This window comes from Cervus elaphus, chromosome 1 (genome assembly GCF_910594005.1).
Source record: "Cervus elaphus chromosome 1, mCerEla1.1, whole genome shotgun sequence".
NCBI lineage: Eukaryota > Metazoa > Chordata > Mammalia > Artiodactyla > Cervidae > Cervus > Cervus elaphus.
Genome location: NC_057815.1, coordinates 99,053,501 through 99,081,263, shown reverse-complemented (window position 1 = coordinate 99,081,263; position 27,763 = coordinate 99,053,501). Strand labels below are relative to the sequence as shown.

The following is a 27,763-nucleotide window of genomic DNA, read 5'->3' as shown; positions in this document are numbered from 1 at the left end:
GCTCCCCCCACGGGGCTCCCCGCCCGGCGCCCCCAGACCTGCGCTCGCGCTCTAGGCCTCAACCGCAACGTCGGACCCGCGCGAGGGACGATGAGGGGCTGGGCCGAGGAGGCAGCGCCCACCGGGCTCCCCGGGCTGGGAGGCCCCGCTCCTAGGGCTCCGCTCTGGGGATCGCGCCCCTCTGACCCGGCTCTCAGGGCCTGACGTGCGCGGAGGCGGTCCGACTCACACCGAGATCAGAGGCCGCAGGACCCTGGAGCCCCGGGCTTCCCTCGGCCTGGCTGTCCAGCTGCTAGGAATGGTAACAAGTCTTGAGCCGGGAAGATCCATGCTCGTCCTACGCATCTCAGCACCATTCAGACCGCTAGGTGGTTTACCAAACAGTGCCTGGGAGAGTCTTCCACCGCGGTAAGTAAGTACATCCGTGGGGGAGCTCACTCTGTGAGTTGCAGCACTTTTACAATTGAGGGCTGCCGCTTGGGGTCACTTTGAAACCACCGTTTGCTTTCTCTTTTCATCCTAACACTTCAGATCCCCATAGGAGAGCCTCTCAAGTCTGGTTTTCAACTATCTTATCACCTTAAGGTGTGTCTCCAGGGTCCCTAAAAGGAATTTTTGTGTCTTCACAGCGTTTAGACTTAAGTCATTCCATTCCCAGCATATCATTCACATCGGATGAAAAGTTATCTGGAGTTTCAGCTTGCTCCTTAGGACAATGATAGTAATAAGACAACCATGGCTACGTTTTCGGCACACCTGTTACACGGCTAACACTTTGATAATTTTTTTTTCTTCAGTGTTAACTCTGTGAATGGCATGAGCTCATACACTAAGACTTACCATCTCAAATATCATGAGATGAAAGCCAGTTATGTTTCCAGGCTACAGGAACACTCACTGAGCTCCAGAAATGTGCCAGGCACAGTGCTCAACATCTACAGTTAAAAGATGAGTATGACACAAGCATACCAAAAAATAAGGACTATTGGTGGAATATTTCTAATGATTAGAATATTTCTAATCAGAAATGTCGGGAGTATGGTTTGAGAAATTAAGCTGCAAAGAGAACTAGAGGGCACATCATGAAAGGCTGATGTATGTTTGGGTGCTATTTTGAAGGCAGTGGGGAGCCTTTCCAATGATCTGATCAGATTCGAAAGGTTGCTGCTGGATTGAGATGGACTTAAAGGGGCAAGAAAATGATTAATGAGACCTTGGAGGAAAGAAGACCAAACTGGAGACTTTAGCAAAAATCCAAGTAAAAAAAGAATCCCGCGTCAACTCAGCTACTGATCTCTTAGCTTGGTCTCCCATTTCTACCTATGCACCTACTCCTCAGTAGAGCAATAGATTTGCCTTTTGGCTTCTCTGTGTTTTGCTTGGTTGGCTGACTTGACTTGGAGGGAAGAAAGGTAAAGGGCAGGAACATTTTCACTATGTTTTCTTCCAGGAGTTTGGTGATTTCAGGTCTTATATTTAAATCTTTATCTTGATTTGACTTTTGCATATGGTTTAAGATAAAGGTTTGATTTAATTCTTTTATAGGAATACCCAACTTCCTCAAACCATTTATTGAAGAGGCTGTCCTTCCCCCATTGAATGTTCCTGGTGTCTTTGTTGAATCTTGTTGACCATAAGCGTATGGGTTTATTTCTAGGCTCTCTATTCTGTCCCATCAATCTATATATCTGTTTTTATGCCAATACCATAATATTTTAATTACTATAGCTTTGTGATATAGTTTGAGACAAGGAAGTGTGATGCCTCCAGCTTTGCTCTTCTTGCTTAATATTGTTTTAACTGTTCAGAGACTTTCATTGTCTCATATAAATTTTAGGAATTTTTTTATTTATGTGAAAAATACAGGAATTTTGATAGGAATTAGACTAAATCTATAGATGGCTTTGAGCACTATGGAATTATAAAAATATTAATTCTTCTATTTCATGAACACAAGATATCTTTTATTTGTGACTTCTTCAATTTCTTTCATCACTGTCTTATAATTTTCAATATACAAATCTTTCACCTTCTTTGTTAAATTAATGCTTAAGTATTTTTTGATGCTGCTGTAAACTGGATGGTTTTGTTTCTTTTCAGATAGTTTCTGTTAGAATACAGAAACACAACTGATTTTTGTGTTAAATTTGAATCCTACAACTTTATTGAATTCATTTATCAGTTCAAACAGTTTCTTTAGGGTTTTCTACATGTAAGATCATATTATTTACCAACAGAGACTATTTCACTCCTTCTTTCCTATTTGGACATATTTTCTTCCTTTTTCTTGCCTAATTCCTCTAATTAGAACTTCTAATATTATGTTAAATAGAACTGACAACAGAGGGCACCCATATCTTCTGCCTGATCTTAAGCAAAAGTGTTCAGCTTTTCACTAATATGTTTGCTGTGTATTTGTCATATGTGGTCTCTATTACATTGAGATGCGTTCCTTCCTGGTGGCTCAGATGGTGAAGAATCTGCCAGTAATGCGGGAGACCAGGGTTCAATCCCTGGGTTGAGAAGATTCCCTGGAGAAGGAAATGTCAACCCACTCCAGCATCCTTGTCTGGAGGATCCCAAGGACCGAGGAGCCTGGCGGGCTGCAGTCCGTGGGGTCGCAGAGTTGGGCACGACTGAGCAGCTAACAGTTTCAGCTTCATTATTGCTAAACAACCTTGAACATTTGCCAGATGTTTTTTTCCTACATTATTTCAGGTGTTTTTTTGTCCTTCTTTTTATTAATGAGATGTATATGTTATCCTGCCCTTGCATCCTAGGGATAAATCCCACTTTATCATGGTGTGTAATTCTTTTAGTGTGCTGTTGAATTTTGTTTGCTAATATTTGCTGTTATTTTCTTTCTTGCAGTGTCCTTGTCTGGCTCTGGCAACAGAGTAATACTGGCCTCATAGAATGAATTTGGAAGTGTTCTCTCTTCTTAAATGTTCTCTCTTCTTAAATGTTTTTTAAGAGTTTACAAAGAATTGGTATTCTTTAAGTGTTTGGTAGACTCACCTGTGTGGCTGGGGGGTCTTGGATTTTTGTTTTCTTGTTAGATATTTAATTTCTTATTCAATATCCTTGCTCATCACTAATCTGTTAAGCTTTTCTATTTCTTCATGATTCAGTCTTGGTAGGTTGTATAGTTCTAGGATTTGTAACCATTTCAGAGTACCTATCTTATTGAGTAGTCTGTATGAAATAATATTTGTACAGAATTTAGAAAAGTACTTAGAGTAAGCACTCAGTAAATTCTAGCTTCCCTTTCTCTTTATATTTCCGAGGGTAACAGCAATTTTAACAGACAGTATTTTTAAACATACTAGGGTGGGACTTACCTGGCGGTACACTGGTTTATACTCTGTGCATCCACTGCATGGGCCACAAGACAAGCCCAGATTGGGACTATGTTGTCTGAGGGTTAAATACAATGCACTTCACTTTATTCTGCTTCCCAAGACTGCATGTTTTTTTAAATAAAGACTGAAGGTTTCTGGCAACCCCCCATAGAGCAGGTCTACTGCTGTCATTTTTCCAACAGTAGCTGCTCACTTCATGCCTCTGTGTCACATTTCGGTCAATTCTCACACTATTTCAAACTATTTTATTGTGCTGTATTTATTATAGTGATCAAAATAATACTTGATGTCACTATTGCAAAGTGATTATGACTTATTGAAGTCAAAGATGATGGTTAGCATTCTCGGCTATAAAGTGCTTTTCATTAGCACTTTTGTTTTTTAAATTTTTAAAATTTTATTTTGTATTGGAGTAGACTTGATTAGCATTGTTGTGCTAATTTCAGATATATGCAGAGTGATTCAGTTATACATATCAGTTCAGTTCAGTCACTCAGTCATGTCCAACTCTTTGTGACCCCGTGGACTGCAGCACACCAGGCTTCCTGTCCATCACCGACTCCCAGAGTTTACCCAAACTCACATCCATCGAATTGGTGATGCCATCCAACCATCTCACCCTCTGTCGTCCCCTTCTCCTCCTGCCTTCAGTCTTGCCCAGCATCAAGGTCTTTTCCAATGAGTCAAGTCTTTGCGTCAGATGATCAAAGTATTGGAGCTTCAGCTTCAGCATCAGTCCTGCCAATGATTATTCAGGGTTGATTTCCTTTGGGATGGACTGGTTGGATCTCCTTGCAGTCCAAAGGACTCTCAAGAGTCTTCTCCAACACCACAGTTCAAAAGCATCAATTCTTTGGTGCTCAGCTTCCTTTATGGTTCAACTCTCACATCCATACATGACTATTGGAAAAACTGAACCTTTGACTAGATGGACCTTTGTCAAAAAAGTAATGTCTCTATTTTTTAATATGCTGTCTAGGTTGGTCATAACTTTTCCTGCAAAGAGCAAGCGTCTTTTAATTTCATGGCCTCAGTCACCATCTGCAGTGATTTTGGAGCCCAAGAAAATAAAGTCTGACACTGTTTCCATTGTTTCCCCATCTATTTGCCATGAAGTGTTAGGATGCCATGATCTTAGTTTTTTGAAGGCTGACCTTTAAGCCAGCTTTTAAACTTTCCTCTTTCACTTTCATCAAGAGGCTCTTTAGTTCCTCTTCTCTTTCTGCCAAAAGTGAAAAAAGTGAAGTCGCTTAGTTGTGTCTCTTTGTAGCCTACCATGCTCCTCCATCCATGGGATTTTCCAGGCAACAGTACTGGAGTGGGTTGCCATTTCCTTCTCCAGAGGATCTTCCCAACCCAGGGATCGAACCAAGGGTGGTGTCATCTGCATATCTGAGGTTATTGATATTTCTCCTGGCAATCTTGATTACTCTTGTGAGTCATCCAGCCCAGCATTTCACATGATGTACTCTGCATATAAGTTAAATAAGCAGGGTGACAATATACAGCCTTGACATACTCCTTTCCCAATTTGGAAACACTCCATTGTTCCACGTCTGGTTCTAACTGTTGCTTCTTGACCTGCATACAGATTTCTCGGGAGGCAGGAAAAGTGATCTGGCATTCCCATCTCTTGAAGAATTTTCCACAGTTTGTTGTGATCCACACAGTCAAAGGCTTTGGCATAGTCAATAAAGCAGAAGTAGATGTTTTTCCTGGAACTCTCTTGCTTTTTTGATGATCCAACGGATGTTGGCAATATGATCTCTGGTTCCTCTGCCTTTTCTAAATCCACCTTGAACATCTGGAAACTCATGGTTCACGTATTGCTGAAGCCTGGCTTGGAGAATTTTGAACATTACTTTGATAGCCTGTAGTTCAGTTCAGTCACTCAGTGGTGTCCAGCTCTTTGCAACCCCATGGACTGCAGGCTTCCCTGTCTATCACCAACTCACAGAATTTACTCAAACTTATGTCCATCAAGTCAGTGATGCCATTCAACCATCTCATCCTCTGTCGTCCCCTTCTCTTCCCACCTTCAACCTTTCCCAACATCAAGGTCTTTTTAAATGAGTCAGTTCTTCACATCAGGTGACCAAAGTATCAGAGCTTCAGCTTCAGCATCAGTCCTTCCAATGAATATTCAGGGCTGATTCCCTTTAGGATGGACTGGTTGGATCTCCTTGCTGTCCAAGGGACTCTCAAGAGTCTTCTCCAACACCACAGTTCAAAAGCATCAATTTTTTGGTGCTCAGCTTTCTAAGATGAGCGCAATTGTGCAGTAGTTTGAACATGCTTTAGCCTTGCCTTTCTTTGGGATTGGAATGAAAGCTGACCTTTTCCAGTCCTGTGGCCACTGCTGAGCTTTCCAAATTAGCTGGCATATTGAGTGCAGCACGTTCACAGCATCATCTTCTAGGATTTGAAAGAGCTCAGCTGGAATCCCATCACCTCCACTAGCATTGTTTGTCGTGATGCTTCCTAAGGCCTGCTGGACTCTGCACTCCAGGACATCTGGCTCTAGGTGAGTGATCACACCATCGTGTGATCTGGGTCATGAAAATCTTTTTTTGTATAGTGTTCTGTGTATTCTTGCCACCTCTTCTTAATATCTTCTGCTTCTGTTAGGTCCATATCATTTCTATCCTTTATTGTACCCACCTTTGCATGAAATGTTCCCTTGGTATCTCTAATTTTCTTGAGGAGATCTCTAGTCTTTTCCATTCTATTGTTTTCCTCTCTTTCTTTGTATTGATCACTAAGGAAGACTTTCTTATCTCTCCTTGCTATTCTTTGGAATTCTGCATTCAGATGGGTATATCTTTCCTTTTCTCCTTTGCCCTTAGCTTTAGTTATGCATGTACATGTATCTATTATTTTCCAATTCTTTTCCTGTTTAGGTTATTACAGAGTATTTAGCAGAGTGTTCTATGTTGTGCAATAGGTCTTTGTTGATTGTCTTAGTCTATTAGATATAACAACAAAGATATAACCGTATCTTTGTTGAATAGATATGACAGTGTGTTCCTATCAGTCCCAAACTCCCAACCTATCTCTCTTAAGATATAACCCTGTCTTTGTTGAATAGATATAACAGTGTGTTCCTATCAGTCCCAAACTCCCAACCTATCTCTCTTAAGATATAACCGTGTCTTTGTTGAATAGATATGACAGTGTGTTCCTATCAGTCCCAAACTCCCAACCTATCTCTCTTCCGGCTCTTACCTCCTGGTAGCCATGAGTTTGTTCTATAACTCTGCGAGTCTGTTTTGCAAATAAGTTCATTTGTATCATTTTTTTTAGCTTCCACATATAAGCGATATCCTATGATATTTGTCTTTGTCTGACTTACTTTTCTTACTCTGATAATCCTTAAGTCTTCTACATTACTACAAATGGCATCACTTCAGTTTTTTTAATGGCTGAATAATATTCTATTGTACATATGACCACTTCCTTATCTGTTCCACTGTTGATAGATATTTAGGCTACTTCCATGTCTTGGTTATCGTAAACCGATCTGCAGTGAACACTGGGGTGCATGGATCCTGTCAAACCATGTTTTTCTCTGGACCTATGCCCAGGAGTGGAATTCCAGAATCATATGGTAGCTCTATTTTTAGTTTCTTAAAGAACCTCCATACTGTTCTCCATAGTGGCTGTACACATTCTCACCAACAGTGTAGGAAGGTTCCATTTTCTCCACACCCTCTCCAGCATTTATTGTCTGTAGACTTTTTGATAGCCATTCTAACTGGTGTGAGGTGGTATCTCATTGTAGTTTTGACTTGCATCTCTCTAATAATTAGTGCTTTTGAGCATCTTTTCACATGCCTCTTGGCCATCTGTATGTCATTTACTTTTTAATTAAAGTGTGTACATTTTTTAGACAATACTATTGCACACAATAGACTACAATATAGCATAAACATAACTTTGCATTGGAAGTCAAAAAATTCATATGATTTGCTTTATTGCAGTAGTCTATAAATAACCTGCAGTATCTCCAAGGCATGCCTGTATAGTTTTCTGGGAAGGAAATTATGACTGACTGAGTTAAATTCACATGCTCACACCTTGTCCAATCAGCTATAGCTAGATTGAGAGATATTTGTGTGAAGACCAAAGATGGCAACCAGGAGCTCAACCCCGGATAACCCTGGGCATTTAGAGTAGCAAGCACTTCTCAGAAAAGGTAAGAATAGGAGTGGAGGTACCCACCTCAAAAGGCATTTACTCAGTCTCATTTAGAGACCATGATGAAAGCATAAAATCTGAGCAGTAGCTCTTGGTTTTTGACAGGAAGTTATTAGCCACATAGCAAAGAGTAACATCAGTAGATTGCTCAAAGAAGCTTCCCTCAAGGAAAGTAGTAGAAAACCACAGGCTGCAATATTAAGTGTCTTATCTCAAAAATAATTAATATTATTTTCCCTCTGTATTTCTCTACAGAAAAGGAGTCAATTTTTTCTCTATAATTTCTAGACCATATCTTAATTAAAATGGCAAGAAGATATCCTTTAAGAATGGAGGCCAGAGCATTAGGGGTAAGGACTAAGTGCTACTTGGGTTAATAAATGATGTGTTGTATCTGCCTAATAGAAAAGGCAAGAGACATTGACCATATCTACAATGAACTTCCCTAAGGAAGGAAAGTTGATGACAGTGTTATGGAGTGGTGCCAATCAGGCTAGAGCTAATTGGGCACAAATTATGGATCCACAAGCCATTTTTTAATAGTTCAACATCATCACAACCTACCCAGGGTTCTAGAAAATATACTCTGAGATTGCTTATAAATCTCATCAGCCCTGAGAAGGTCCATGTCCTGCCTTTGTTTGTAAACAGTTTGAAACAAGTTTATAGATCATAGATGAGGTGGTCCAGCAATGGGCTCCAAACCAGAAGGGCCTGTAGACAATGGGGCTCTGTGGCCTGTGGTTGCTTGATAACATTGTGATCTCACTATGCTCCCCATATAGTCCGATCAGGTAGGTCATATTCTGCATTGGTGTCTTCCCTCTCACCTGTCCTCAACCTTAGAATGCTTTAGGGTTTTTTTGAATGTTAACAAAAGGTTATAACCTTTTCTATAATCCACCAATATTTGTGGGGGCTTGAAGCACATTTTGATCAAAGGCAGCAAGAGTGAAGTTTGTGCTAGGAAAATTCGCAACATATCAGGTCAATGACCACCTTCAGCTGGTTGGCAGCTACTTGACCCACCTCCAGAATGGAAAGGTACCTCAATGCAGCAAAGTCTCACACAGGGCAGGGTGAGGGGGGAGATGTGTTTCTCTACCCCCATCCTGCATTACCATGGTGGTTTAGGTCTGGATTGTTTGTTCCTTATCTCCTTCTCTGGCCAGGAAGGCAGTAATCACAATGTGGAGAAGCCATAAGCCTGTTGTGGCCACCCCCTGACCTACCAGTACAATCCATCATCTCAAGAGAGGATGAGGGTTAGGGTCTTCTGTTTAGTTTCTTCTGCTAAACTCTCATGGGTCCTTCACTGAAATCAAAGTAAGTCAGTGGATTTATAGCCCCAAAAGGAGCTAAAATTGAAGAGTGAGTCATCAGTGGGCAACTCCATCTGATCCCAACCCAAATTTCCATCCTTCATGTGGGAGACAGAGGCACAAGTCACCAATAAATGCATGATTATGTGTTATCTCAAGGTCAAGGTAATCTTTAAGGGAGAGGAGTACTGTCGCCACCTGACTTTCTGTGACAGTTAATTGAATGTGTCAGCTTACCTGGGCCACCGGGTGCCCAGATATTTGCCCTCATTGTTTTGGGTATGTCTGTGAGGATGTCTTTTGGATGAGATTAACAATTAATCAGTGAACTTTGAGTAAGGCAGATTGCCCTCCATGTGTGGGTGGGCCTCATCTAATCAGCTAAAGACCTGGCTAGAACAGAAGACTGATCTTCCCCATCTGCCTCCTTCCCTGCCTAACAAGGATTCTCTGGGCTCAAGTGTGAGTGAGTCTCCACACAAGCTGGCAAACAAGTCCCAGCACATGAGCACACGTCACATGAGAGTTACAGAAAATCAGGGGTCATTAGAGAGCATCCCTTCTCTTGGTGTTATTTTTTAACAAAGCCTAGGGCTCTGGTCCAGCCTGTAGTTACAAAAGTCTGCACAGGGTATGGGAGTGGGGCAGAGCAAAGAGAAACCCAAGTTCAAGTCCCAGACAAGAGAGGACAAAAGAAAGGAGGCAAGTCCAAAAGGACCAAGTATGCACTGGAGGTGGCCTCAGAGAACCAACCGCAAAAAGGAGACCAGTGTCAAGACAGAGCCCGAGACATCCCCAGAGCCAGACATCTTTCTGTTGTGTGTCTGCCTGAACCAAATAGGTCTCTGCTTTTCACTTAGCTAGAACCAACTAGATTTAAGTTAATTACCTCCAAAGATTATTATAAAACAAAGACAAATACTCCCAGTTTCATTAAATACCCGCAATGTGGCCCTTTTATCCACCCTGGTTCCTCCCTGACATGTTAAGTCTTTCATCACTGCTTCAGAAATACCAGGGTAAGGTGGCCATTTCCGCCTTTCAGTCACTCAGATTGTGTGCATCTATGATAGACTGGACTTGAGTAATGATGATGACTCTCTCTTCTCACAGGCTGTGCAAATAATTCTTACCCTGTTTCACTATGCACTGGGTGCTCTCTCTGCTTCCTTGTTTTTCGAAGAGGATATAAAAAACACTGGCGAAATCCCTGTATTACTTCCACTAGGGTACATAGTATGGTCATCGCCATTTGTGAGTAAACCATGGTGTTTTTTATTTCAATTCATCTTTCTTCTAATGTATCAAGTGAATTACTCATGAGATCAAGAAATGGACTAAAGACCTGGTATCTGACTCTAAACAGAAAATTTTACTGTGGAAACGGCCTTAACAAAGTGGAGGGTAGGATTTGGGCTGGGGTGGGGAGTGTATACTTAGGGAAAGCATTTTTATGTTTGTTGTATGTTTGATAAATCCTTTCAGAGAATGGCATGTGCATGCATAATGATATTGAAGGGTATGTTTGAAGAGTAATAAAGAGAGTGGCTGTTTGGAAAACTATGAGGCCCTTCTTGGGCAGAGTGAAAATCCAAAGGCCTGAGCTTAATGATTTTTGGAGATTTTTAGAGAGACTACACAAGGAAAGAGAAAACAAGAAACATGGAATGGAGAAGAAACTAAAACAGGTTTCTAAAGTGGATGTTTTGAGTAAGGAAGGATATTGTAAAAATTCCACAAGCATAGTTGCCAAGGTATCTGCCAGAGACATACACAATTAATCACAGGACACTGTATTCAGGGAAACCCAATGCTGTGGTCTCCCACAGGTTAATTTAGGCTCATAGCTACAACCAGTCCAGAAACAATAAAACCAAGGATTTCACTCATAAGTGATGTGGCATAGTAACACAACTAACATTCCTAGTGTATCAAGCTGAAAGAAAGTGAAGTCGCTCAGTCGTGTCTGACTCTTTGCGACCCCGTGGACTGTAACCTACCAGGCTCCTCCCTCCATGGGTTTCTCCAGGCAAGAATACTGGAGTGGGTTGCCATTTCCTTCTCCATCAAAGCTGACCCAAGGCCAAATTTCTCTTTAGAGGACAAAAAGTTTTATTAGCCTCTGAGCAATTCCCTCTGTACTCCTCAAGGAAAAACAAGGCTGTGGGAGAGGAGATTTGAGTGTAACACAGTCCCTGCGCTTTGTGAAAAGGACTCTGAAACATGCTGCGAGCATGCTAAGGCTCTTCAGCCATGTCCAACTCTTTGCAACCCTTGTAGCCCACCAGTTTCCTCTGTCCGTGGGATTCTCCAGACAAGAATACTGGAGTGGGTTGCATTCCCCTTCTCCAGGGGATCTTCCCAACCCAGGGATCAAACATGCACCTCTTATGCCTCCTACCATATGCAGGAGATATGTAATCAGATACGCAGATGACACCACCCTTATGGCAGGAAGAGAAGAGGAACTAAAGAGCCTCTTGATGAAAGTGAAAGGGAAGAATGAGAAATCTGGCTTAAAACTCAACATTCAAAAAACAAAGATCATGGCATCTGGTCCCATCACTTCATGGCAAATAGATGGGGAAACAATGGAAACAGTGTCAGACTTTATTTTCTTGGGCTCCAAAATCACTGCAGATGGTGACTGTGGCCATGAGATTAAAAGACGCTTGCTCCTTGGAAGAAAAGCTATGACCAACCTAGACAGCATATTAAAAAGCAGAGACATTACTTTTCCAACAAAGGTCCATCTAGTCAAGGCTATGGTTTTTCCAGTGGTCATGTATGGATGTGAGAGTTGGACTGTAAAGAAAGCTGAGAGCCGAAGAACTGATGCTTTTGAACTGTGGTGTTGGAGAAGACTCTTGAGAGTTCCTTGGACTGTAAGGAGATCCAACCAGTCCATCCTAAAGGAAATCAGTCCTGAATATTCACTGGAAGGACTGATGCTGAAGCTGAAACTCCAATACTTTGGCCACCTGATGCAAAGAACTGACTCATTGGAAAAGACCCTGATGCTGGGCAAGATTGAAGGCAGGAGGAGAAGGGGACGACAGAGGATGAGATGGTTGGATGGCATCACTGACTCAATGGACATGAGTTTGAGTAAGCTCCGGGAGTTGGTGCTGGACAGGGAAGCCTGGCATGCTGCAGTCCATGGGGTCGCAAAGAGTCGGACACGACTGAGCGACTGAACTGAACTGACGCCTCCTGCATTGGCAGGCAGATTCTTTACCATTAGCACCACCAAGAAAGCCCCTTGAAACATGGTCCTACAGCAGTTTTAACCCTGGGGGGTCTGGTCACCAGTGCCCCAGATGAGAGATATTCCCTCAGAGACTTTCCTTTAGGGGTGGTCCTCAAGTGATGGGCATTTACCAGCACTAGAACTTTCTGGAAAGGGCCATATGTCATAAGGAGAAATGCTTTACACTGACAGAATACAGTGAAAGTGAATTGCCCAATACAAAGCATCCAGAAGGATTCCCAAGTCCATGATGTAGAAGAGAAGCTTACAGAAGAAATTAGTCACAGGTAGCAATTATTCAATTTTATATATGCTGAATATCAGGTGTGTTCCAAAAAGTGCTTCAGGTCTGTTTTATATGATAGAAAAACCAACCCCATTAGAGAATGTTACTGAATCCCATTTAATGAATAAGGAAACCAAGATTTAGAAAGTGTAAGTAAATTTTACAGAGTGACCCAGGAAAAGTGTCAGAGGGTTTTTTTTAATCAAGCTAAGGATGCTTCTGCTTTCATGACAGGGTCTCATTTTCCTGGACTGCAAGGTCCCCAGCCCCCTTCAAATAAGTCATCTTTTGTAACTGCTGTGAGCAGATGCAGATCAGGTATAAGACAAACCATTTCAAAAAAAAATTCCTAATATGCTGGGAGCAACAAACAGTCCTTAGGATGGAATATGTGGAAGTCAGCCTCTAATTCTTCAGATCAAATGCTTTCTGAAACTGTGTTTGGTTGATGAAATCCTTTTTTCTACAGTGTGATGGGTGTGGGGCAATGTCCTTTCAAATAAATGGCAGTCAAAACAAGTGAAGTACATCCTCCTTGCCCCTCATAGTCTTTGTGAAATCCCTAAGCCCCATCACCGGTACAAAGGTTTCATTAATGACCAAAGACTTTAAAATGTCGTTTCTTCTCTGTAACGGAGAAAGGGTGAATCCATTTCTTAGAGTCTACCAGTGGTCACTGCAGAACTGAAATACATAGTTAAAACCACCTTCTTCAGAGAATTCACTGATGCGTTAGTGCTCAGAAATGCCACTGGCATTAGGAAGAGTGTCTGGGGTCCATCAGCAGGAATGGGTGTTGACAGATCCATGTTTCTGCCCCAGTTCCTCATCTCAGGGTCCATGGCCGTCAGCGCACAGAAGAAGCCCACACGATATAAGGTATGTTGAAATGTTTGGAGCAAAAAATAAAAAAAATTAAAAAAAAAAAAAAAGAAATGTTTGGAGCAATGCCAAAGATAAAAAGGTTTGTGCCTGGTACAAACTGAGAAGAAATTATTGCTCTTCAGCCAATTTTTCTGGGAGGAAAAAATACTTTTCCAAATGTTTGTATAGGAAAAAAAAAAAAAAAACACTTTTTATAAGGATGCCCTCCAGTGCGTCTTTTTGTGTGCAGGGTGTATGGGTGTTGAGGAGGGTGCGGTGTAAGGAATTAGTTTTATAAGGTGTCAGATGACAGGGTTCTGATGGGAAAAATCAGCTCAAGCTATCTAGTGGGGTATATCGTCATTGTTGTTTAGTTGCCAAGTTGTGTCTGATGTTTTATCATTGTTGTTTAGTTGCTAAGTTGTGTCTGATGTTTTTGCAACCCCATGGACTGTAACCTCCAGGTTTCTCTGTCCATGGGATTTCCCAGGCAAGAATACTGGAATGAGTTGCCATTTTCTTCTCCAGGGGATCTTCCTGATCCAGGCATCAAACCTACATCTCCTGCACTGACAGGCAGATTCTTTACCACTGAGCCCCCAGGGATGCCCAGAAGGGAATATATAACCAAAGAGAACTCTGACCTAGGAGACAAAGCAGTGGGAAGGGGATAAGACAAAATGATGTTTGAAAAGAGAATTGCCTTCAGCAAACTCAGATCTAGAGAATAACATTGGAATATGAATCAGATACCATTAAAGTACATCCAACAAAGGATAGTCACTTTTCCCTGTAGACCCTCCTCCACTGTGACTGGGATCACAGCTCTGGAGGTGGATTGTCCAAGTGGCTACATGAACTTGGGCAAGTTACTCTGTGCTTCACTGTCATCATCTGAAAAAAAAAAAAGTGACCCATAAAGTTACCTACCTCAAAAGATGGTTGTGAGGGTTAAAAGAGTAAATAAGCATGAAGCATGAGGCTTCCCAAGTGGTAATAGTAGTAAAGAACCTGCCTGCCAATGCAGGAGACACAGGCGATGCAGACTCATTCCCTGGGTCTGAAAGATCCCCTGGAGGCGGGCATGGCAACCCACTCCAGTCTTCTGGCCTGGAGAATTCCATGGAGAGAGAAGCCTGGAGGGCTACAGTCCACAGGGTTGCAAAGAGTCAGACACGACTGAGCGACTTGGCACAGCATGCACGCAAGCATAAAGGACAGTTACACACAGCATGTACGTGTGACCCAGATGTGATCTGATGTTACTTTTGCCCCAAAGATACAAGTAGAGTTGGCCTCGAAGTCTATGAATCCCTTGTGATTTTTCAAATCCCTGAAACTGTGTTGGCTGGAAAAAAAAAAAAAAAAGTGCAGCATGAGAGTTGAAAGTTAAGCTTTGTGTTGTGCTAAGTCAATTCAGTTATGTCCAGCTCTTTGCTAGGTTCATGAAGGTTGCTGCTGGGTTCATGAAGGTTGCTGCTAGGTTCATGAAGGTTGCTGCTAGGTTCATGAAGGTTACAGATAGTCACAAGGAGCAGATGTCACCATGAAGAATTTTAGTATTTTTCTAGATAAGAGAAGATGCAAGAATTGGACTCATAAAATCTTCTGAAAATATCTAAGTATCTGAAGACCTGTTTGGCTATTTTTTCCCAGAGCATAGAGTGCCTCATTCCTGATATCCACCCTGAGCTCCTTTCAGGTGGATGTTGAAGGTTAAGGGTCAAACCAGCTTGTGATTTAATCCTTGTCAGAGGCAGACAGCAATTGCCCATTTTTAATCAGCTACTGACATTATCATAGTTCAGTTTCATATTTGCGCAGACTGTTTCCATTTTTCTTCACCACATCCAAGGAAACAGGTGTGAATAAATTTGCAATGTGGGAGGCCTGGGTTTGATCCCTGGGTTGGGAAGATGCCCTGGAGAAGGGAACAGCTACCCACTCCAGTATTCTGGCCTGGAGAATCTGGCATGGACTTTATTCCAGGGGGTCACAAACAATGAGACACAACTGAGTGACTTTCACTTCACTTGACTGGTTTTCACAAAAACTCACCAAAAGTGTTTTTGTTTTTGGTTTTTCTTTTTACCAGAAGGATGGTGAGAGAGGATGACAGCTGTAACTTCCAAGTTCTAGCCACATTCTGGCTCCCCTTATCATTCTTCCCCCAACCTCAAGAGGCAAAAGTAAACAATTCCTCTCGTCTCATCCAGCGTAGTTCCATTTCCTTCTCTAGAAACACACGATATCATTCTTCACAGGAACACAAAGATTCCTCTGCCCCAAGGATGCTAGTCCAGGAGTTTTCCAAATCAATGTGGCTCAATTCTTACAAAACAAAATCCATTATAATTACTTATCAAGTCAGGAAAATGCCTTGGAAAAATTACTCAAGTGGCAACATAATGTTCTATTATTCTTGGGTTGATAGAATGCACCTCATGTACCTTTAATGTTTCTAAATTCCAATCATTTCAGTTCAGTTGCTCAGTCGTGTCTGACTCTTTGCGACCCCATGGATTGCAGCACGCCAGGCCTCCCTGTCCATCACCAATTCCCGGAATTTACTCAGACTCATGTCCATTGAGTCCGTGATGCCATCCAACCATCTCATCCTCTGTCGTCCCCTTCTCCCCCTGCCTTCAATCTTGCCCAGCATCAGGGTCTTTTCTAAGGAGTCAGTTCTTCACATCAGGCGGCCAAAGTATTGGAGTTTCAGCTTCAGCATCAGTCCTTCCAGTGAATATTCAGGACTGATTTCCTTTAGGATGGACTGGTTGGATCTCCTTGCAGTCCAAGGGACTCTCAAGAGTCTTCTCCAGCACCACAGTTCAAAAGCATCAATTCTTTGGTGTTCAACTTTCTTTATAAATTCCAATAATTCAGTTCAAAAAAACATCTTGAGCATCAGGCATGTTCTGGTATGTAGAATGCCTCGGTGAACAGACAGACAAAGATTTCTTGCCCCTGCCGCACTTATATTGTAATAGGAGGATAGAGCAATTAAACACGACAGGTAGGGGCGTAGGAAGATGTGAGAAGGTGAGGACCGCCGTGGCGTAGGGGAAACACTGGAAGGACTGCCCTGGGAGTCCGTGTGTCTCAGTGCTGCTGTGCACAGTCGTGTCCAACTCTGCAACTCCGCGGACTGCAGCATGCCAGGCCTCCCTGGAGTCCTTCACCACCTCCCAAAGTTTACCCAAGTTCATATCCATTGCATCAGTGGTACCATCCAGCCATCTCACCCTCTGACGCCCTCTTCTCCTTCCCTCAGTCTTTCCCAGCATCAGGGGGAGCTTGTGTGCTTAAATAAGATGATCCAAATTCATCTCACTGAGAAGATGGCATCTGAGCAAAACCTGAGGGAGAGATTTGTTCTGAACCCAGGAAGGCTCTTCCTAACTGTTTGTTTCCCCATTTCTCTAGCAAATTAACTTCCCTACAGTTAAAGCCTAGATCTCCTATGCATCTTATCAATTCCTTCCAATTGTCTTTCACAACAGCTTCTGTTGCAGGAAGGGGGACCCCTTCCAGGGCCTGAGAGTGGACTCTTGTCTAACATTCAGAAATGAATTGTCCGAGAATACACATGTGCTAACAAATGTTCGCAAGAGACGTTACTGGGAAGGGGCACCCAGGTGGAGAGCAGGAGAGTAAGGGAACCCAGGAGGACTGCTCTGCCACGTGGCTCAATCTTGCCTTTCATGGTAATGGGGTTAGTGTCCAGATGGTCTCTGGTCAATCATTCTGACTCAGGGTCCTTTCTGGTGGGGCACACATCACTCACCCAAGATATTCCAACAAGGAGGATTCTGGGAGGTTGGTAGGACTTATGGACTGGTGTCCCAGCAGCTCTACATGGACATAAAGACAAAATTTAAAAATCCTCAGCACAAAAACTAGATTCTTCATAATCCATCCCTCACCCACTTCTCTGGTCACATGTAACCCAACTCCCCTTCAGCGTTTCACGTTTCAGCCACATCAAATGCCCGTTTTCCGGAACACCTGCTCCCGTGTTTCTGAAACTGCGTATACACTGTTCTCTTTCCCATAATACACAGTCTCAACTTTGTCTGCCACTGTGAACTGAGTCTGGCTATCCAAGGAAAAGTGAGAAATACTGAGAAGATGCCAGGCTTGTAGCATCTACAGGAGATGAAGGAGTAGGCTTAGAAAATAAACAGGATCTGAGGAAGTCCCAGAGACCCAGAAGCAGAAAGCACGGTGGTGCAGTAGAAGTGTTCCTGTTAGTGAGGTGGATCTGGCCACGCTGTTGCCATTGTTAGACATCTAGCAGTCCAGGTTCCTACTGCCCCCCCTGCGTAACATCACAGCTCTCTCTTCTAGGAATGAATCCTAGTCTTTTGTTCATCTTTAAGTTACTTGCTCAAGGTTTACAGTCCTTAAGAGGAGCATTTCATTGACTGTGGTCTGACTCTGGCTCTAGAGATTGAAGACAGGAAGGACCTCCCTTTGACTTTCATAGAAGTTTGATAAGCATCTCTCATAAAGACTAGAACAATAAGAAGAGCCCTTAAAGTAGGAAGGGGGTTGCTGACTGGACAACCAAAAATTAATGTTGCCACTATCATCCTTTCCTTTTGTTAACCAGCATCAAAGCACATCCTTCTTTCCATTATTAGTTTTTTAAAAATCCTCTTTAAAATGTAACTATCCTCACATATACAAAAATGCATGCGGCGTCTTTGAAAAGGGACACAGCCTCTCTTCACAGCTCATATAAGGCCCTCCATGCTGTCTGGAGGATGCTGGGACTATGGAAAGGTTTGAAGTACTGAAGTGGCATTACTGAAGGAGGATGACTTGGCAGATGCTAGACTTAAGCTCATTATTTATTTAATTTTTATCACATGAAGTATCATTTTGCCTCCCCCATTTGATTATAAGATTCTTGAGTTGAAGTCTGAGTTTATCCTTAACACAATATTTAGCGTGTTGTAGGCACTGTATGGAGAAAGCAATGGCACCCACTCCAGTGTCCTTGCCTGGAGAATCCCATGGACGGAGGAGCCTGGTGGCCTGCAGTCCATGGGGTCGTGAGGAGTCGGACATGGCTGAGCGACTTCGCTTTCACTTTTCACTTTTGTGAGTTAGAGAAGGCAATGGCAACCCACTCCAGTGTTCTTGCCTGGAAAATCCCAGGGGTGGGGTCGCACAGTCGGACACGACGGAAGTGACTTAGCAGCAGTAGGAGGAGGAGGCACTGTATAATTATTTGTTGAATAAATAAATATATCTTCTGAAAAAAAACTTTATCCTAATTTGGTACTAGACAAATTTAACTCAGAGTCCTCCTAGTAAGTGCAGTAAAATTCCAGAAAATCAGATTTAAAAATGTAGCTGGAATGTTCTCTAGCTGATGGCTAGACTAACTGCGTCGTCAGCATCCGCTTCTGCTGCTCCTGATCAGCGTTCTCACGTCTGTTACAGCTTACATCTACCATTGTCATGAGCATCTTTAGCGGCTGCTTTTCTGCATTTGGTTCAATTATATTATGTTTTGCATGTTTCTCTTATGCTGCACAAATGGAAGAGTATGTTTGGTCACAGGTAGGTACCAAATTTAAAAATAACTGGATCAAAATTTTAGATATAACTGAAAAAAACTATGATGAATGGTGTGTTTGCAATGAGCAAGGTATGGAAAAGACAACCAAAGTTATCGAACATCTTTGGCAGAGAAATAGTAAAAAAACAAAAAAACAAAAAACCTGTATTTTCTCCAGATTTTTGTCATGGAAATATTTTTTAAATCAGTTTTACTTCACTATTTGGAAACAGTAGAAACCTCAGAGAAAGAGGAACACCTGGGGCCACCAGGGCTGGAAGAGGCAGAAGAATCCTCCCCCTGAGGGGGCTTTGGAAGGAACAGTGTCAGACCACTACATTCCTTTTGGACTTTTACCTTCCAGGCCTGTGAGAAAACACATTTCAGTCGTGTTGAGCCACTGAATTCTGACACTTCACTGCAGCAGCCCTAGGAAGTCAGAATGGGAGCCCAGGAAGCAGCCACCCACTCTTCTTCTCTCATGATCTGAACCAAAGGAGCAAAGACAGAATCAAGCAGATATAGTTGAAACTATCAGCTTTATTGTTGATTATCGTAGTTGAGCACCAAAGAATTGATGCTTTCGAACTGTGGTGCTGGAGAAGACTCTTGAGAGTCCCTTGGACTGCAAGGAGATCCAACCAGTCCATCCTAAAGGAAATCAGTCCTGAATATTCACTGGAAGGACTGATGTTGAAGCTGAAACTCCAGTACTTTGGCCACCTGATGTGAAGAACTGACTCCTTAGAAAAGACCCTAATGCTGGGAAAGATTGAAGGTGGGAGGAGAAGGGGACGACAGAGGATGAGATGGTTAGGTGGCATCACTGACTCCAGGGACATGAATTTGACCACACTCTGGGAGGTCGTGGAGGAAATGGGAGCCTGGTGTACTGCAGTCCATGGGGTTGCAAAGAGTTGGACACAACTTAGTGACTGAACAATACCAATACCACCATCACCACCATAGCTGGAGAAGAAGTTTTAATTCTTTGGCCAAAATTAACCTGCTAATGTACTGATACCTCCCTTTATGAATTAAACTCATCCCGCTAGTTACAGATAGACCACCAGTCTCCCTCAGTTCAGTTCAGTTCAGTTGCTCAGTCGTGTCCGACTCTTTGTGACCCCATGAATCGCAGCACGCCAGGCCTCCCTGTCCATCACAAACTCCCAGAGTTTACTCAAACTCGTGCCCATCGAGTCAGTGATGCCATTCAGCCATCTCATCCTCTGTCGTCCCCTTCTCCTCCTGCCCCCAATCCCTCCCAGCATCAGGGTCTTTTCCAATGAGTCAACTCTTCACATGAGGTGGCCAAAGTATTGGAGTTTCAGCTTCAGCATCAGTCCTTCCAATGAACATCCAGGACTTACCTCCTTCAGGATGGACTGGTTGGATCTCCTTGCAGTCCAAGGGACTCTCAAGAGTCCTCTCCAACACCACAGTTCAAAAGCATCAATTTTTCAGTGCCCAGCTTTCTTCCTAGTCCAACTCTCACATCCATACATGACCACTGGAAAAACCATAGCCTTGACCAGACGGACCTTTGTTGGCAAAGTAATGTCTCTGCTTTTTAATATGCTATCTAGGTTGGTCATAACTTTCCTTCCAAGGAGTAAGCATCTTTTAATTTCATGGCTGCAGTCACCATCTGCTGTGATTTTGGAGCCCTTCCTACACTGGCCCTAAACAACTTCCAGATGTTGAGAGGAAGAACTTGTAGCTGTAAGCACAGATCATTCTGGAAAGAGCTGGCTTCCTTCTCTCAAAAATCAACAATTAGATAAATCCCTGCTTCTCACATAGGGAATTGTAAGTGAAGAGCATCAAAAAGCACCAGAAGCCATTTTTTACCTATCTCTAAGAAAGAGAAAACTCTTACTTGGGAGCGTGGTAGAAATGTGGAAGTAGAGGAGAACGATTCCACCTGACACATGTCACAATGCTCATGATACATGAGTTAGAAAAAAACAGAACATGCAAACTACACATGCACCAGGGGCAGGCATAAAACACAGATCATGTAAACATGTGTCACAATGCTCGTGATACATGAGTTAGAAGGAAACAGAACATGCAAACTACACATGCGCCGGGGGCAGGCATAAAACACAGGTCACTAGTCACTCTCATCAAATGAGAGACTGCAAAGAGAAGAAGATGGGCACCAGTATAGCGTATGGTCCCATAGGTCATCTCTCTACTGCTAAGGCGACTTTTCACGTGTAAAATAGAAGGAAAAGCATCCAACTGGTAGGATTGTTCTTAAATGAGAGTGCTTAACATAATGTGTGACACATATATAAGTACTCAGTAAAATTTGAAACATTTTATTGCTATGAAAAATATCCCCCAAAGCATCATAGGTGTGTGAGACTGTTCGGATGAATGATTTTTACCCTATTATCTGAACATTGTTCCTGTATAGTTTTTAAATGGTTAATTAACAGGAGGAATGTTTCTCTTCTTTTTAATTCAGTTAGCTGGTGGTATGCTTTTACAATATTTACTCTTCAGCAGTGTCACAGAACTGATCGTTGTAAGCATAATCGTGTCCTGGATTGTGCAAGCATTGCATCATCCAGCATCCAAAGAAGAAAGTAAGTAGCTTTGTTTCTGGCTGACAGATCAAGATAAAACAGCTTCTGCTAACACTCCCTCTCTGAGGGACCAAGGTTCAGCTAGACTCAAGGAACAGAAGTGTTGCTTCTAAACTGAGGTCAATGGCAGCAGAAAATATGCTAAAATGTCATTTGCTTGGTACTGTGAAAAACTGAAGCTGAACAACTTGTCTTGGGAAAAGTTGGGGGAGAATTATGTTTTTCAGAACTGGCATCTGCCAGGAGATTCACAGAGCAAGCGTAGACTGCAGAGGTTTCACAGGTCATACCAAATACAGGAACACTGACTGCTGGAGACTCAGAGGTTCAGAGTTAGTTATGAAATGCTGACTTCTAAAATTTGGGATCTTCAAATGCCTTCCCAGATGGCTCAACAGGTAAAGAATCTCTCTGCAATGCAGGAGATGCAGTTTCATTCAATCCCCGGGTCGGAGAAGATCCCCTGGAGAAGGAAATGGCAACCCACTTCAGTATTTTTGCCTGGAAAATTCCATGGACAGAGGAGCCTGGCAGGCTACAGTCCATGGGGTCGCAAAGAGTCAGACATGACTGAGCACACAGAAGCACAAATGCCTTGAGAAAATGAAGATTTTCAAGGCCACTTCAGAGAATACTTCTGGAATAAAAGAATAAGGATCTCTAAAACCCGTTCTTCCATAACATACATGAGAACATTGGCAAAAAGTTGTCAAAATCAACTTTTTCAGAAATCTGGAAATTAGTTTAAAAACTTGCAATAATCCAAGAAGCACTTATTCAAGAAAAATGGCTGCATCTTGGCAAGAACAGTGAGGTCCATGGTGTTTTAACTTGTCACATTCCCATCCTCCTTGCCCCATCTCCATAGTAGCCTTTAAATTAAACAACCTGGCAACCACAGAATTTGTGAAGAACACCAGCCTAACAACTACAAGAACAGGGGTGGTATTGGAGTTCTCCAGAGAAAATCCCTATTCCTAGAGAATTTTTATTAACTTGTCTGGCAGCTCCCTGGAAACCTCCACTGGCAAGTCCTGTCTTAATCTGAACTCACTCAAAGCTTAGTCACTGTGAACAGCTTTCTCCCTGGGGTGTTTGAACAGACAGTGGCACTTAGCATCATGTCTCCGTAAATCAAGGAAGACAGTTGGGGAATACAAAAGGCTGATCAAAGTGAAAGTGAAAGCAAAGTCGCTCAGGCATGTCCGACTCTTTGTGACCCCATGGACCGTAGTCTACCAGGATCCTCCATCCATGGGGTGTTTGAACAGACAGTGGCACTTAGCATCATGTCTGCGTAAATCAAGGATGACAGTTGGGGAATACAAAAGGCTGATCAAAGAACTTAAAAAAAAAAAGAACTGCAGAGGACAGTGTCCATGGTTTCCCTTGTGGCTCAGATGGTAACGAATCTGCCTGCAGTGCAGGAGACCCAGGTTCCATCCTTTGGTTGGGAAGATCCCCTGCAGAAGGGGATGGCTGCTCACTCCAGTATTCTTACCAGGAGAATCCCATGGACTGAATAGAGGAGCCTGGCAGGCTACTGTCCGTGGAATCACAGAGAGTCGGACATGATTGAGCAACTGACATGTACACACACACACACACATACACACGATATCCATAAGGGACTTTAAAACTATGACAGTAATTTGGAAATAATAAAGGCCAAGCACATAAGCAGGGTTGTATACACGCGAAAGGAAAACCTGAGAATGCCCTAATCTCCCACCTCTGGTTGACCTAAGGCTGTCTGCAAGCAAGGAGCGATGGCTAAGGCAGAGTTGCCAACTGTGTCCCAGAGCTTTAAAGACTTACCCCCAACACACACACACGCACACACACAGCTTCTCAGCAAAGACTGAAAATTTTATTTGTTGAAGGCAGTTAAGGAAGTAAAGACCAGTGCAACAAAAATAATAATAAAGAAATAAGAGTTAAAAAAACATAGAATGAGATACCATCTCACACCCATTAGAAGGGCTAATATATTTTTTAAGCAGAAAATAATTGTTGGTGAGGATGTGAAAAAATTGAAACCTTTGTATGCTATTATTGAGAATGTGAAATGGTACAACCTTTATGGAAAACAATATGGTGAGTACTCAAAAAATAAAAATAGAATTATCATATGAAATAGCAATTTCACTTCTGGATATATACCAAAAAAATTGAAAGCGGGGTCTCAAAGAGATGTCTGTATACTCATGTTCAATGGCAGCATTATTTACAATAGCCAAAACATAGCAGTCCAAGTTTCCATGGACAGATAAATGCATAAGCCAAATGTAGCATATCCATACAATGGACTATTACTCAGACTTAGAAGGGAAGGGAATTCTGACATATGCTACAACTTGAATAAACCTTGGTGATGTTACACTAAGTGAAATAAGCCAATCACAAAAACACAAATATTGTATCATCCCACTTATATGAGATACTTAGAATAATTGAAATTATAAGGCAGAAAGTGAAAGGATAGTTGCTAGAGACTGGAGAACAGGTCATGTGAAGTTACTGTTTAATGTGTATAGAGTTTCAGTTTTACAAAATGAAAAAAACTGTGGAGATAAGATAGTGGTGATGGTTGCACAATATAATATACATATTTAAAACCACTTTCAAAACAATTTAAATCAATTTTTAAATTGATTAAGATGTTAAATATTATATATACTTTAGCACAATTTTTTAATTGAAAAAAACAATGTATTTATAGTAAACTGCATTAATAGAATAAAAGATAGAAACAATCACTAAAGATTGATAGAAGGAAATATTAATAGATTGTAATGGCTGATAATCTTCTGATAATCTTATCTCCTTACCTCTAAATTCTTTCAAAATAAAAATCAATCATTAATCCCTCCAAAAAAAATGCACACTAATAAGGCAATCTAAAACTCTGTCTGGATCCAGAACAATAGGTATCTGTGGGGTTCCTATAGGATAATGTGGGCTTCCAGGGTGGCTCAGTGGTAAAGAATCCACCTGCAATGCAAGAGACACAAGAGATGTAGGTTCGATCCCTGGGATGGGAAGATGCCCTGGAGGAGGGCATAGAAACCCACTTCAGTATTCTTGCCTGGAGAATCCCATGGACAGAGGAGCCTGGTGAGTTACAGTCCATTAGGTCACAAATAGCCAGACACAACTGAGCACACACACATGCATAGGATAAGTGTGTCGAGGAGGTAATTGGAAAATGAAGGCAGAGAAGCAAATTGAGATCAATTTCTAATACAGCTAAACCAGCTTACAAAAGAGTTTGGAATTTAGTCTGTAAGTAACAGCATGCTATTGAAGGGTTTTACACAGCAGTGTTTCTGTTTCAAACTTTATGGTTATATTATTATTTCCATGAGAGTATTTTCTGCAGTAGATTACAGATCTCCCAACTCAAAATGCTTAATTAATCAGAAAACATGTCTTATGATGGCAAGTTCCCAAGTAAGGGTCTCCTGGATCAACTGATTCAATAGCTCAATGATGGTATCAGCGACCCAGGTTCTTTCTGTCTTCCTGTGCAATCTTCAGCTTAATTTTAAAGTTGTAAGATTTATACTTCCTGGTTCACATCCAGCAGAAGAAAATGGTTTCTCTTTCTCAGAAGCCAAAGGGAAGTCTTTCTTTACCCTACATTGGCCCAGATGCCTTAGTCCAGCCCCTCTCTGAACTGAGTAATGGCAAAGGGCATGGAATTGCCATGATGAATTTAGATAAAGGTATTCAGTTCAGTTCAGTTCAGTCACTCAGTCGTGTCCAACTCTTTGCGATCCCATGAATCGCAGCATGCCAGGCCTCCCTGTCCATCACCAACTCCCAGAGTTTACTCGAACTCATGTCCATCGAGTCAGTGATGCCATCCAGCCATCTCATCCTCTGTCGTCCCCTCCTCCTCCTGCCCCCAATCCCTCCCAGCATCAGGGTCGTTCCCAATGAGTCAGCTCTTTGCATCAGGAAGCCAAAGTATTGGAGTTTCAGCTTCAGCATCAGTCCTTCCAATGAACACCCAGGACTGATCTCCTTTAGGATGGACTGATTGGATCTCCTTGCAGTCCAAGGGACTCTCAAGAGTCTTCTCCAACACCACAGCTCAAAAGCATCAATTTTTCGGTGCACAGCTTCCTTCACAGTCCAACTCTCACATCCATACATGACTACTGGAAAAACCATAGCCTTGACTAGACAGACCTCTGTTGGCAAAGTAATGTCTCTGCTTTTTAATATGCTGTCTAGGTTGCTCATAACTTTCCTTCCAAGGAGTAAGCGTCTGTTAATTTCATGGCTGCAGTCACTATCTGCAGTGATTTTGGAGCCCAGAAAAATAAAGTCTGACACTGTTTCCACTGTTTCCCCATCTATTTCCCATGAGGTGATGGGACCAGATGCCATGATCTTAGTTCTCTGAATGTTGAGCTTTAAACCAACTTTTTCACTCTCCTCTTTCACTTTCATCAAGAGGCTTTTTAGTTCCTCTTCACTTTCTGCCATAAGGGTGGTGTCATCTGCATATCTGAGGTTACTGATATTTCTCCTGGCAATCTTGATTCTAGCTTGTGCTTCTTTCAGCCCAGCGTTTCTCATGATGTACTCTGCATATAAGTTAAATAAGCAGGGAGACAATATACAACCTTGACATACTCCTTTTCCTATTTGGAACCAGTCTGTCGTTCCATGTCCAGTTTGTTGCTTCCTGACCTGCATACAGGTTTCTCAAGATAAAGGTGTAGGAGCATGATTTTGAACAAGTCACTCACCTAAAGAATAGAGACAGAATTGAAGAACAAGCCTAGAGACAAGGACACTTAGATGATTGCTTCAACAGAGGCCATATTAGAGCCAAATGATGAATTCCTAACTTTGAACTATAGAGAATTAAAGAGGATAAACTTGAAAGGTATTTAGGAATTTTATCAATGTTTCATATGTTAGGTTCACACTCAATGTTTTTCAATAGCTAAAATTAGTAGATACAAGAGTGGTAGATTAGTTACATAAACTGCTTATGCTTTATTTCTAACTCCAATACTCAGTAACTGTTGAGCTTAACTTTAAATGCTGATCTGTATTTCACTTGAGTATAAAACTGTTCAAAATGTTCATTATTTTCAGTTTTTTGTGTCTGTGTTAATGTAACAGTATTCTGCTACAAACCTTTTTTTTTTTTTCTTTTTTTGTTGCAAACTTAAAATGCAAAAAGACCAACCAAAGTTTTACTGGGGATGGGAATGACACTGTTAGCATCAGAATGCCTTCTTCAATTGTAGTGACTCCCCCAAATCCTGTAATCTGAGCCAGATAGCTGTCCACTCCAGAAGGATATTTCTCTTTCTGACCCAGAACATGAAGTAGAGGATCCAGAAGGAATCTTGAGAGCCATAAGTGTCCAGCTGAAGGTGAAAGTTGTTTTGCAAAGAGTCATATTTAGTTTAACTTGGTCGTTTGTAATCCATTGAAACCACCAGTTTCTGATGGGCCATGGGTCTGATGTGTCTTTGACCCTGCCCCAGAACAGAGTAGATACTGTTCTCTTCATACAGTTTCAGCTGGTAATGTAGGTTTACATGTTTGTTATTGCTATTGTTTTATCTTGTTTTGACTCAGTAGCTAAGGATAAGGTTATTATATTACAGTATAATAATGAGGAATCTGCTCACTCTACTCACCCCAGGTTACACACTGTCTGAATACTCTGTGTCTTCATAATTTCCAAAGAACCAGTGTGACTCCAGTCAAAAAAAGATTAATTGTGAATTAGTGAAGAACTCCATAATTTTTTTTCTCAAGAGACCTCATGGAAAATGCATTCTAATGAAGTCTTTTCCAGTACTCGTTTTTCCTACCTCTTCAATAAAGGATGCAATTTGAGCACAAGTTGACTGTTCCTTTCATAAAAGCCAATCTGAGTTGACATGGAAAAATGAAGTCAGTCTGGGGAATATGGGAAAGTAATGTTGAATGCCCACTTTATCTCACATTGGAGGAGATTGGCCTGAGGGAAGGGACTCCATCTGAAAGAAGGAGGCTCTAACTTTGGAAGCAGGCAGGATATCGATGTAGCAATAGCAAGACACTGTGTTGTTATTCCTCACCCATGGTGGCTCAGGTGGTAAAGAATCAGCCTGCAATGCAGGAAACATGGGTTCAAGCCCTGGGTCAGGAAGATCCCCTGGAGATGGGAAAGGCAACCCACTCCAGTAGTCTTGTCTGGAGAATTCCATGGATAGAGGAGCCTGGTAGGTTACAGTCCATGGGGTCACAAAGAGTTGGACATGACTGAGCAACTAACGCACTTACCAAA

General features: G+C 42.0%; 1 protein-coding gene and 1 long non-coding RNA gene across 2 annotated transcripts; one reads left to right on the top strand and one right to left on the bottom strand.

The window, feature by feature from the left end:
- The first annotated feature begins 109 nt into the window (after nt 1-109).
- On the top strand, nt 110-27,330 carry LOC122680208 (membrane-spanning 4-domains subfamily A member 4A-like). Its single transcript, XM_043881372.1, has 9 exons — nt 110-412; nt 1,546-1,639; nt 2,694-2,695; nt 7,815-7,909; nt 9,995-10,135; nt 13,240-13,296; nt 18,739-18,858; nt 21,336-21,456; nt 27,134-27,330. The coding sequence occupies exons 4-9, from the start codon at nt 7,865-7,867 to the stop codon at nt 27,166-27,168; spliced, it is 519 nt and encodes a 172-aa protein (XP_043737307.1). The 5' UTR covers nt 110-412; nt 1,546-1,639; nt 2,694-2,695; nt 7,815-7,864; the 3' UTR covers nt 27,169-27,330.
- On the bottom strand, nt 15,157-27,741 carry LOC122680269. The gene is made up of 3 exons (XR_006336674.1): nt 27,708-27,741; nt 22,677-22,691; nt 15,157-15,249 (listed from the first exon to the last, which is right to left on the bottom strand). It is a non-coding gene; the product is annotated as an uncharacterized LOC122680269 (long non-coding RNA).
- Between the last annotated feature and the right edge of the window lie 22 nt (nt 27,742-27,763).

Excerpts from the sequence above, each read along its gene's own strand:
- LOC122680208 (XM_043881372.1), top strand. The coding sequence starts at position 7,865 with ATGGCAAGAAGATATCCTTTAAGAATGGAGGCCAGAGCATTAGGG. Across the intron at positions 7,910-9,994 it reads TGGAGGCCAGAGCATTAGGG|GCTGTGCAAATAATTCTTAC; the intron begins GTAAGGACTAAG and ends CTCTTCTCACAG. Across the intron at positions 18,859-21,335 it reads AAGAGTATGTTTGGTCACAG|TTAGCTGGTGGTATGCTTTT; the intron begins GTAGGTACCAAA and ends TTTTTAATTCAG.